This window comes from Phaethon lepturus, unplaced genomic scaffold, assembly GCF_000687285.1.
Source record: "Phaethon lepturus isolate BGI_N335 unplaced genomic scaffold, ASM68728v1 scaffold51073, whole genome shotgun sequence".
NCBI lineage: Eukaryota > Metazoa > Chordata > Aves > Phaethontiformes > Phaethontidae > Phaethon > Phaethon lepturus.
Window position 1 is genome coordinate 1 of NW_010532181.1, and position 12,539 is coordinate 12,539.

General features: G+C 40.9%; 1 protein-coding gene across 1 annotated transcript; it reads right to left on the reverse strand.

Moving 5' to 3' along the window:
- Positions 1-6,300: 6,300 nt before the first annotated feature.
- Positions 6,301-12,533, reverse strand: CNRIP1 (cannabinoid receptor interacting protein 1). The gene is made up of 3 exons (XM_010284754.1): positions 12,379-12,533; positions 11,593-11,737; positions 6,301-6,857 (listed from the first exon to the last, which is right to left on the reverse strand). The coding sequence occupies exons 2-3, from the start codon at positions 11,731-11,733 to the stop codon at positions 6,693-6,695; spliced, it is 306 nt and encodes a 101-aa protein (XP_010283056.1). The 5' UTR covers positions 11,734-11,737; positions 12,379-12,533; the 3' UTR covers positions 6,301-6,692.
- Between the last annotated feature and the right edge of the window lie 6 nt (positions 12,534-12,539).

Below are 12,539 nucleotides of genomic sequence, written 5' to 3' on the forward strand. Positions count from 1 at the left end.
TATATATTTAAATTATATTTAAAGCATATAATTTTATAACTGAAACAATTATAAAAATACAGGGAAGAAAGCTTGCTGGAGCTGGGCTTTTTTTCTTGACTGTAATGACTAATAATTTATATCTGCTTGCTTTAAATGAAGTCTTGTTTGAAAATTTGTAGACTACAGATGAAACAGAATTGCAGGGAAATGTTCTGGTATTTTTGCAGTAATTTCAAGTTTGCATTACCTATGCAGATTGCACTAAAGCCTTGTCCTCTTCCAGGAATTCTGCATCAAAGGGGCTATGCAGCAGGTAACTCATAACTGAGCTGAGAGATGATAGAACCATGTTAACTTTTTCACAGCATTCTAAGGACCATTACCTCATTTAATCTTTCATTTCTGTGACTTTTTAATAAAAGCGCAAAAGGTAAGAAGGAGATGGACTAAAATTGATTCCAACTTCTTTCTCCTCAGTTGAAATTCTCCAGTATCAAATAAAATGTGGAGTAAAACAAGCTTGAATCTTGTGGAATGGAAGGTGCTTGTATGACACTTGTAATGAGCACATAAAGGAGAAAGATTTCCTGGATTTGACACTTGAACTTGCTGATAACTTGGGTTTTGGCCTTTTTCATTTGTAAATAATCGTTAAAATTTGGACTAATGTTCAACACATTAAAACACTTCTTTGCATGTGCTTGTGTGTGTAAACATACATATGAGTATGTGAGTTCTTGTCATCTTTCTTTCCAGAAAGTAAGAACTGGTTGTTTTACCAGATGTACTGTAAAAGAGGAAACTAGGTGGCTATTTTAAAACCAACAACAAAAAAACTTCCAAGAAGTTTTTCAGCTCTGCTGTCTCATTACATAACTGATTTTGTACGTGTGTGCAAGCATAAAACGTTAGCTCTTGATACCTAGAAAAAAAGGAAGAATTTTTTTTTTCTAAGATAGGGCAAGTGGCCTGTAGAGGAAGTATTTTCACTGTAGTTAAACACCCTCCCTGGAAGTATTTCCTCAGTGAGGTTTTTTTTAATTTGTATTAAAATGATGAGGTCTAACTTCTTACCATTCTGTTTTAAACAAGAGCAGTTAATCCACATTTTAGCATATTAGAGCAAATTTGTCCCTCGTGTTAACTCCGTACATTTTGGTGGAACTTTGTACCAGGAGTGCATTTGGCACCTTTTCTTGGTTTCTTAACCATGCACCTCAACGGTAGCAAAGTTCAGTGTAAGCATTGTACATTTGAAAATAAAATGAGCACATTTATAATATAACTGTTGCCTTGTTCTGATAGACAAAATGTTGCAAGCCTGTTGAACAGTGTTCAGTCTGTGACAGAACTGAAAGATGCATGAAGTCTTTTTTGTTGTTCTTTTAATGCTTTTAAATATTTTGAGTGCAGTCACATAGTTTCCATACAGAACAGGGATCACTGCAGTTGCATTTTCACACAGTGGTATTTCATGCATTTGCTCAGCTTGGCTGCAGTGTAGTACTTAGGCAGAGATGTCTCTGAAGCCAGAAGTAAAAATCATCATTAATTAAAAAAAAAGAAAAGAAAAAAACCCCACCGACTTTAGACTATGTATTCTGTACATAGAATTGGCCAGGGCTTGTTCTCTACAATAAGTCTGAACTGAGGAAGTACCTTGGGTGAATCTGTTGGCATAGCAACTTAGACTGAGTGGAAGACTGCTACACAGCCAGAAAATAGTATATGTTGTGGTATTATTGCATGCTACTGCCACTGCTTTGCAGACAAAACCTTCTGGGGTTCACATTAAACTCATAATGATTCAGCTCAAGCTTCTGAGAACATTTGGTGCCTGTATTACTGTAGACATTATTGCAGTCACTCTTATAAGAGCAGGGTGGCACCTAACCTTGCAGTTACCATGCTGAGAATGGGCAGAAGGTCCAGCTCACCTCCAGTACAGTCGTATGGTTCTCGCCTGTGCTGCCTTCATCATCATCAACTGATAGTTTATTATTGCTTCTCTCAGGATTGTTGAAAGACTGCGGAAGTTACCACAGGTTACCAGGCTGCTCCTTGCTATTTGGGATAAAGGGAGTAGGAGTGTCTGTTCTCTGCGGGAGGGAAACAAAGGTATTACAGATAGCATGCGAACCACTTACATATGGCAGCATTGAGACTCAAATTTGTCCAAATAAGGAAAAACAGTATCAAAGCCTTACACTTGATCAATACAGATGTGCTGTTATGAAGTATTTTTTAGTTTAAGATTTTTGGCATCAATATTGATGGAAAAGCTGTCATTGCTTTTAAATCTTGTCTCTGATGGTGATCCGTTTGTATCTATGTACTCATACCTGAGTGGTGCAACTCACTGTAGGTCACAAACACCTGCAGGTTACAAACACCAATGACTGCAGTGGGAGAACTTGCAAAAGCTTATGATTCTTCACTTGTGCATATCTTCTAATACAGAGAAACTGAGTAAGTGTTAGAGCACCATGAAAACGATCTATATAGTCGTTAGACTTCTCCAGCACTGTAGTGGCAGATGCTGCAGGACCTCCACCACTGACCATCAGCAGTGCTTTCTGTAGTCCAACTTCACTTATTTTTTTGGTAGCTAGTAATTTTCTTCTTATTTAAAGTTTGGATACAGTTGGAATCCTTGTGAATTTCTTCTGCAGGAAGAGGCAGAGAAGGTATTATGTAATGTATAAGGTCAGTCATGGGATTATCTTTCCTGAGTGCACAGAACTAAGCTATATCAACTAATAAGAGAAATAATCAACAACTTTGAGGTATGGACAGAGAAAATGATGCAGAGAGGACTTGTTTGGCTTTTACTGGGTAGATGCAGCCTTGTCTTCCTAAGGCTGAAAGCCAGGGCTCATGGGGATTTAAAACCTTAAATCCTGGTCTCGGGGAGAGCGGAAAAGGAAGCAGTCCAAGGAATGCTGGCAAAAGCTGCCAAGCATGCAGCAGGGAAGGTCCGTGGGCAGGAGTGCCTGTCTCTCCTAGCCAAAGGTCTGGATTAGCTGCAGTAAGGGGACTTTCCAGTCATTTCTTGTGAGCTTTGTAGAGCTGAGGGAAAACATGACTGTTTTAAGACTCATTATACTACTACTTTGTGCTTCAGTGTTGACACAGCTATGAAGGCAATGCTCAATGCTTTGAATTCTGAAAGCCACAGCACTTGTTTCAGATCTTAAAAAGAGATTGGCATTTGCAATGTGCCACGTCCTTACTTAAAGCTTTACACAGAGACTCTACAAGAAAGATCTGTTCAACATGGCACGTGTTTCAAAATTTTACATAGAAAGTGAGGCAGATGCTCTTAACCGAATGGAAACCAACCTCTGCTGGCACTTACAAGCCTTGTATTACAAAACTTACAGCCTCATAGTACAGAAGTTCTGTTTACATCTTTTATAGGAAGAATGTAATAAACAAGGATTTCTGATAGTCTTCCAGTCTGGAATCACTAAGGATCACTCTGCATCTGCAAAACAATCAGCAGAGCCTCAGCTGAAGCCAGTGAAACCTTCCTAACTTGTGTTAGTAGGGCATGGAAACTTTAGCAGTATTACTCCTTTTTCAGGTACAGTCAGATGGTAGGAGGTAGGTACCACTAAAGCCTGAGGTAGCTGTGCTAAACAGAAAGCCTTGTGCAAACTCTATCTAATGGAAGCCCTATGCAGGATTGCAACTGTAATAATCATGACTAATAACCTGCTCTTGGATCCTTTTGCTCAGCGGTATCAAAGTGCTAACTGCTACCTAAATATAGATGAAAAAGTGACTCTGAAAGATTTGGTATATTTATTTCAATCTTTATGAAAATGGAAGCTGGGCACTTCATGAGAAAAATCTTGAAGTCTCTCCTGTATAAAACATTCAGATATGTGTGCTTTGTGATTTCAGCTGGGTTGACACACAACATCTTATGATGTTGTAATGGATAAAAATAAATGTTTCAGCTTAGTGTATTGTGTCCTGTTCTGAACAAAAGTGGAAATATTAATTAGAAAAAGGTGTGCAAAGACCAAGCTTGTCTGGAGATTAAATACTGCTGATCGAATAACGCATCAAACTGTCACAGCAACAGTTTTCTAGTAACTCAAGCTTTATGGTAAAGAAATGAAAGAAATTCAAAAACATTACTTTCAGAGAACTGCTTAAGTCTTGGGTCTCTACTGTGAGCAAGTGTTTCCTGTGTTAGCAAAGCACTTGCTGAGCAAGGGGAAGTTGATGGGACTATTTTGCTTTACATATACAGAGTATATGTGTAAGGGTGCTATGGTGCTGGGCAGCAGTGTTCAGTATCAGGATATGGAGCCTGCAAGACACAGCTGGTCTGGCTGTTCTCTCCTTCCTTTTAAAAGCAACTCAATCTATCTGTACGTTTCTTTCTTAACCACTCTCTGAACTGAATTTCAGATGAATTGCTCCAGGGCTTGCTAGGACATGAGAAAATTGCTGCCCTATTTGGCATTAATATGAACACGAGTATTTACCTTGGGAAAGGTGTGCTTCCAGCTAGCTGAGAATAACAGCCCTCCTGTGCCAGGATAGGTTGGATTTATTCATTGTAACATTTCTTAAATGCTGGAGGCTGAGGACAATTGTGGGCCAAAGATTCCATAAAAGCTGAACTCAAAGTGAAGGCCTGTCTTACACAATTTTACTAGAACAGAAATTTCTCTACTTTATGAATCCTTTGTATTTGTTGCTGATGTGATTCCAGTTTGTATGTACAAACAAAGTATATCAATTGTTGCAGAAGAAAATCATGTTCTAGCAGTGCAGAGATGGAATTGATTGACAGCTGGAGGTTTGGGATCATTGAAGTCTTGCCTGGAAATTTCTGCTAAAGTGCTGGCAATAACACTTCTGTCTGAAATATAGATTTCATTTGAATTTACTGAATTCAGTTTTTTCATTTTCATAAAGAAGTTAACACAGGAGATTATTTCTAGAATTACATCACAGTGAAATTCACCTGTGTAATATTGCCCCTGAGCAGAGATGCAGCTGGCGAGCTTGCTGTTCCAGTGGTGTTTTACATCAGTGCTACTGTCAGGCTCTTTTGTCAGTAGAAATCTTGAAAAGTCAAGCTTTTTGATTAGTAATTCAATGGAAGAAAATATTTCACTTTCCCAAATCTCTACTTTCCACGCTATGTTAGTGCAACAAACTGCAGTTGAATTTTATCAATAAGCTCTATTGAGTGTTACCACATTAACTGTCTGCATTCTAGCACATTGGATCTATATTTCCAAGAAATGGTAGCTTTGGGTAAAGAACATGAGATACTTTGGATTCTCAGAAAGCACTGACTACATAATCTTTGCTGTCTGACTTTCTAAAGCCACTACCTTTTTTGAGACAGTATTTTCAACTCGTTTAGATGGTCATACGAGAGAAGAAATTGTTTAAGTCCTTTATTATAAAGATCAAAAGTCATGGTTACCATTTACATACACAATTTACAAATTATTCACAAAGGGAATAACAGATATGCAAGAACTGACAGCTGACTTCAGCCCAAGTTGGGGATGCGACAGTGTACTTGTTTCCCTGCTTTTATTTACTGAAAGAAAAGATATGTTTGCTTCTTGTTGTCTGTATGTGTTAAACACTGATCTAGTGTTTATGTAGCACCTTTAGTCATAATTGTGCAAATGCTTACATGCTTATCTTTATTTGAAAGACTGCAGTGCATTTATAAACATGCACTGGGATCTGCAGTCTTCACACTGCTGATTGTTTGTTGGTCAGAAATCCTGTCTAGTTTGGTATAATACAGTGGTCAGGCTTGAAAGAGTTTATTTGTAGGATTTCACTGATTTGAGCAATGTATCATTAAAATAAAAATGGAGATTACTATCAGAACTCTTAATCTAAGACTTAAATTAAGTATGGGTGCTATATCTTTCAAGAATAGTATCTGATCTTAAGATAGATACTAGCCATGTTGTTAGATGTCTTTGATACCACAACTGATTTACTGCTTTTCCTTCATTCAGGTTAGCGCATTTTATACAGTTTCCTAAAGCTATTTCAGGGACTGGTAAACTTAACAACAAAGAATCCTATTTTGGGAGATTTGGTAAACTAGCAAACCTCACAGAATATCTTACAGCACTTAACAAAAGGGAGAATAAGTTTCCAAATCCCCTGGTGTGAAAGCACAATATCAACAGTGCAGTAGCTGCCATTTAGCTAAACCTACAAATATCCATAATTTGTACTTTTTGCTGTCCACTGGGATGACGTGTATATCAGAATGTTTGAGGAAGCACACCGATTTAGGTTCAAATACAAATACAGAAATCACCAATGTGATGTTGCATCCAAATTCTAAGCAATAACGCAAAACACTTCACAAAAGTTGTTACACCTAGTGGAACTCTTTAGTTGGGCGTAATACTTATGACAGTATTAAGATGGTATGACTTTCTACCCAGCTATCAAGTATTCTTTACCATGAACTTTACAGTGTTCTCAGGGTGACAGATAAAGAATGTTGCAGATGCCATGGTAAACTTAAAATACAGTAATAGGCAAAGATTTTAGTGGCACCACCTGCATATACAACGTAGTTGTTGGAACCTTATGGAACAAAGCAATATTACAGTATGCCTTTTTAAGGCTTCTTGCTGGTTTAAAAAGGTAGATTTTTCTTTAGGGAGATTGTCCAGCAGTATTGGTTTCACATCTCTTCAGTGGAAGGTCTCTTTATTGATCCACATAAGACTGCGCGTTTCATTTGGTTTGCATTCGTATTCGATACTACCAAAACTGTTTCCCCATTGACAGTGATCCCGTTTGTGGTAGTTGTAGAATTTGACTTGCCAGACTGTTTCAAACACACCAATGTCGTCAAACTGTGTGGAAGAGGGAATATCAGTGTTAGTGAGCTGATTATTTTGTTGGTTTCTCATTAATAGAGAGAAACAACACTCTTACGAAACTGCAGAACGTAAAACAGCAATGTAAGGGTTATTGTTCCTCAGGTCAATAAATCAAAGATCTGTAAAGCCTGCTCTAGCAGTCATAAAGTCTTTTATGCTTAGGCATACATAAAACATGAAGGATCAGACCTGCCGTGTACCGTCCTCTTGTGCTTCTATCTGGGAAAGGCAAGGGAGTAAAAATGTTCAAGTTCCCATATGAATAAATGTTACTAAGAGCAACAACCAAAGCTATAATCCTTCTTAAGATGACACAGCAGTGGTTGGCATGATGATCTCTAAGTGGCTTGTATATACATATCATGTAGCAGCGATGTGTAGTGATACAGGCCATCACTTCACCTTTATACCATACCTAGAGGCTGCAGTTACAACTGGGAAGATTCCTTCTTTCGCTCAGTCTGAAATGTTTAACGTCCTTGTATTTTGTAGCCTTGTGTTTGCAGTGTCTTGGTTGAGACATGCTGCTATTTGACCACTTAGGCCTTCCCTAGGATTCTGTTCAGCATTTTACATGAAACTTAAGTAAAAGAAGTTTTCCTTTGTGTGTTTCTGTAATTTCTAGTTGTACTGTGATAGTGCAGCTTTTCAAACTTAGCTATGAGTAAGAGGCTAGGAAGGAGATAATCAGTGCATGTTAGCAGATAAGTATCTAATACAGTGAAATATCTCAGCAGTGAGACGATGACTGCAAGTTTTCTGATGGTGTTTGCAACTGGGAAGTGAATGAGACTATGGCTATGCTAAGTTCTGCAAAATCTCTCACTTTTTGAAGCTGTTGCTAGCTACCCTTTCAATATTAGAAAAAACATATGAATGAGGCTCAACAAGGGTATATCATGACTTCAGTTACGATGGTGACGTAAAATTTGTGTTCCTGTGGCTTGAGACCTTTCAGAGTGTCCAAAGTGTGGGTGTGAGGCCTATACGCATTGCTGTTGGTCCTGGTAGTATGGTTTGTTGATTTTGCTATGTTATTAGAAGATACTAGGTAGTAGATTCAGCGCTACTGAACAACACTCTGTTCTTCAACATTTTTTTGCTTTTAAATATTTCCATCACTCACTTTAATGACAGCTTCTTCACTTGACTATTTTCCATTCCCATCATGTGCCTGGGAGCTGACCTTTGATCATCTGCCTATTATAATCACATTAGCAAACCTTTTACACAGTGACTCTTCCCGAGTTGCAAGTAGAGCCTTGTGTATTCAGTTTTCTCAGAAGGACATGTTTGTTTTGTTGTTTCTTTTTAAAATTCAAGGTGTGCTTTGTAAGCTGCTACTATGTAATGGACATTGCTTTAAACCTTCCCCCAGCCCACTGTGGTAACTTAAATTTAACCTTGACAAAAGCAGGAATTGCTGTGTGCTGTTAGTGGAAGGTCTTTATTTGGCTCCAGTTGCAAGTGTTACCTTAAAGGAGTAGCTGAAATATTTCTGCCTTTCTTTCCTTTGACAAAGAGAATCAGATGTACAGGCTATTTTATCTCTCCCAGCAACTAAAACCTTGATTAATGAAAAAAAATCCTTAATTATCTCTGATAATAGTCCTGATACACTCATAATGCAAGATAGTAAAGGTTAAGCATATTGGGTATTACTGTGCACAATCCACACAGAAAAATTGTCAAAGAGGAGCATCAGCCACCCTCAGTCTGGAAACTGAGGAAGAAAAGGCATTTCTAATAGTATTTGTAGAAGGTAATATGATACAAGAGCAGCGTTTAGTTTCATTAATGTGTGGTGGATCTGAATTTCAACAAGGTAAAGGAAGAAAACAAATTCTATCTTCCTCCAATGACCCAGTTTGCTGAGCTGCTCTGAGTAGTCTGACTGCTGTGGATTTCCAGGAGAAGGAAAGAATTAATTGCAGAGCTTTTCTCCTACCATGTGCCTTCCCCCCCAGCCCAGTACTTAGCAGATGCAGCAGCTCTGTGGCGTAATAAGCATTCAGCATCCTTAGAGCTCCCCTGAATTCCTGTGGCTCCTGCAGCTGAATCCTGGCTCCTCCACTGTGCCTGTACATGGGCTTGCCCAAGGAGGAGGGATGGCCCTGCTCTTTTGTAGGTCAGGCTTAGAAGCCTATTTCCCTGTCTGCTATTCTCTGGCATCCACTGCTATAGGTGTGAATAGTTATTTAATCACTGAATTTGCATGCTAGGATGATTTGATGGCTATTTATTATGGGAATGGAGGTCTGGCTTCTTTATTCAATCTTAATCTAGTCTGACCAAAAATAAAATGACATCCAAAGAGAGGTTTCTAACTTAGTTTACACCATTTGCTAGGATGTTCAGCAGTTTCTGGATAGTGTGCATATTTGAGCACTCAGGGAACAAATGCATCCTTAGATTCTGGAATTCAGAAATGGGATCGCTGTTTTACATGTATAAACTATGGCTGTAACAGGTAAGATGTCTACCAGCCAGTTGAAGTAGGAACATGAAGAATTATTTGTTTAAAGTTTTAAAGCAGATGGGTAATAAATTCTTATGGACTTTCTGGCTTTTAGGCATTAAATTGGCAGTATCAGACCATTTTTTAACTGCAGGACTGACTTCACGGTCTATTTCTCATGTGAGTTCAGATTTTATGCCTTCCTGCCTCTTATAGAAAAGGAAGTGGAGGAACTACGAGTTCCTCATAGTTGAAGGAAATAGGAAAATTTAAAGCTGTCTGCAATGAGCCCAGTTTTGAAGATTCAGGAAGTAAGTATTAGAAGCCGTTTTCAAGCCGGGGTGTCTGAGGCTGGTTCCCTAAATCTGTTATGGCTCTGTCTAGCTAAGCAGCTAAATGACGAGTTAAACATGTAAATCCCTGTTGAGTTGCCTATATTTAATAATTAAAAGTATCAGTTGTGGACATTTAAGTCTGTACTGAACAACCAATCTATCAAGATCAGATCCTAAAGGAGGTTGAGGACCTGCTTAACACTTGCAAATCCTATTAGCTTCATGGTTAATACCCCAGGATTTGATTTGTGAAAGCTACTGTTTGGACAAATATTGTGGCTACTCATTCTGATGCTGCAACAAACCAGCTCAGAGCTTGTATCTGAAAATCAGAACCTCTTTGCATTTCTTGGAATTGCTTCATTTATGATTTATGTGACTTGATTTTCTCCATAAGAAGAGCTAAACTTCCAGATTTTCAGAGCTCACATCAGTGCTACACTTAAGGATAAAGGTGGCTATCAAAATAGAGATGCCTTAGTGAAAGCAGCTAGGGTTTTGAGGAGCACTGCCCTTTCACCTCCTGATATAAGGACATTGTGAAATATAACTGCAGTACTCAGTGGTGACATCCAGCAGCCCTGTTCTGCTGGTTGAGAAGTCATACTGGACATTTGGTTTTCCTGGGTGTTGAAAGGAGGCGACCGTGTAGAAAAGTGATTATTGTGGACAAATATTCAGAGTAGTCTTATTAACCTAAGATTATGAAGTGGTAACTCTTAATGTGATATGTGTCACCAAAATTAAGTTACGCATGCTGTAATTATTAGAAGCTCCAAATGGAGATGTTACAATTCTTATTCAGTAGAGGACTGTCATGCTAAATGATGACTCCAGAAAAAAATAGTGAAGATAAAGATCAAGATGAAATCTTGAGTGCAGTGAGCAAGTGTGAGAAAAAGATGAAATCTGGTAGGCTTAGCAAGGTCCTAAACCTGTATAAGTTGGAACAGACCCTTAAGAGAGCTTCAGATAAAGATGGCTTACTGCCCCATTTCCCCTTTTTGGTACAAGGGCGCATAGAATAAACAGCAGGAATCCCTCACAACTGAAATCAGGAGCGGGGAAAAGAAACCCCAAACAACCAAACCAAAGCTAGAACAAAACAAATCACCCTCTGCACCCTGAGCACGCCACCCAAAGAGTGCTGTGGAAATCTGCCTGCTGCTCTTCCTGGCTTCTGTCAGCTCTGCTGCCTTATGGGCTTGAGCTTTTGTCATCTCACTTTGAGGCCATGGCATATACCAAGTCTGGCCCTTGGAGCTTCTCGTTAAGCTTGGGCTTCTCATGAAGCCACTTGAATAAGAACTTAGGTTTGCGGATGCAGAAACTGTGTAAGCATATGGAGAAAAAAGGGGAGAAGAGAGCCTTGGCGGGGGGGAGGCATTCTCACACATACTTTCAGCCTCTGGCAAGTCCTCAGGCATCCTGCAGATGAGAGGTGGAAGGGGAGAGTAGCCACTCCTTGTGCTTGAGGCATGCTCTGCTCCAAAAAACTTGGCAGTGCTGGCAAGCAGAAGGAGGGTTCCTGTATGCCAAGGGCTTGGGACTGGATTCCTAGCTAGGGACCTTGGAGGGAGTTTCCTGAAGTCTGTAATACGCCTTGCAGGAAAGGTGAGAAGTTCAGCTCCTGTTTCTTTCTCCTGCAGCACCCCAATTCGCTGTGCGAATCTCTAGAAATCTCTAGAAATCCCTCTACTACTTCCTAGCCCTTGCTGCTCTCTTGGCTTTCCCTCAAGAAGCAGGGCTTGTGTTTTCCAGCTACGCTCTGACCAGCTGTCTCACTGACGGAGAGCAGAGGGGAGTGCAGCGGCTGTGATCAAACTTTGCCCTGGAATATTTCAGCTCCACAACTCCCTCTCTGGGAGTGAACCCCTCCCATCCCTTCCCATGCCAGGCTTTGAGAACCACATACCTGCATGTTGACCTGGATGGGCTGTCTCTCCCCGCTTTTGGTATGGGGTACCCCTTCTGTGTCGTAGATCCCTGTGTAAGAGGCCACCTGTGCATCCCTCGATTTCTCTTCCAGTGGGACATTGACGCCTCCGATGCCCATTGTCCTGCAAAGAGATGGGATCCAGTCTTTCAGCAGCCCCACAGGTCCCCTTCTGGGACAACTCAGAGCCAGCATGTGGGCTGGCAGCCTCTGTGCTGGGGGATGCTTCAGGGATTTTAGCAGACCTGCAGGTGCTGCTGACTCACTGGGGCTCCTGAAGAAATGTCAAGGTTCTGCAGTCACCCAGGGAAGGTGTAGAAGGGAAAGGCTGGAGGGATCTGATCTCGAGTAGCTGGGGAGAGGTTAGTGGAATCCCTTCTCCACCCAGAGCCGGCTCCCCATCTGTGTGCTCTCTGGTCCCAGCCTCAGATTTGCCGTGCTGCAGCCAGGCGTGGGCATGGTGCATCCCTAAAGTGTGCAGGGCCAGCGGACCTTTTCTGTCTGCCCCCAGGGCAAACCTCAGGGAAGAAGGGAGGAGAGGAGCTGGGCTTGAAAGAGCTCCAGGGGAAGGAGAGGGAAGGAAGCGTCTCCCAAGCCAGTCGGGAAAAGCAGTGGGAACAGCTGGCCAGGGACCTAGAAACAGGGCCACCAAAGCAAAAGGAGGGGGGTGAGGGACAAATCACGGAAACCCCGTGCTGTCAGCCTGCCAGGAAAAAATATTAAACCTCTAAAAATAAAGCAGGGGGGAAGAGAGGCTGCACTTACGTGGCCTGGACGGTGCCGGGCCGGAGGGCCACCTCGATCTTGTACTTGGCCCCGGTCAGCAGCTTGATGGTGCGGTTCTGGCCGAAGCGCTGCCCGTCCACCTTGAAATACACCGCCCCGTCGTGGGGCTGGATTTTGAGGGAGACGCTGATTTTCACGAG

Excerpts from the sequence above, each read along its gene's own strand:
- CNRIP1 (XM_010284754.1), bottom strand. The coding sequence starts at position 11,733 with ATGGGCATCGGAGGCGTCAATGTCCCACTGGAAGAGAAATCGAGGGAT. Across the intron at positions 6,858-11,592 it reads CCATCCAGGTCAACATGCAG|TTTGACGACATTGGTGTGTT; the intron begins GTATGTGGTTCT and ends TCTTCCACACAG.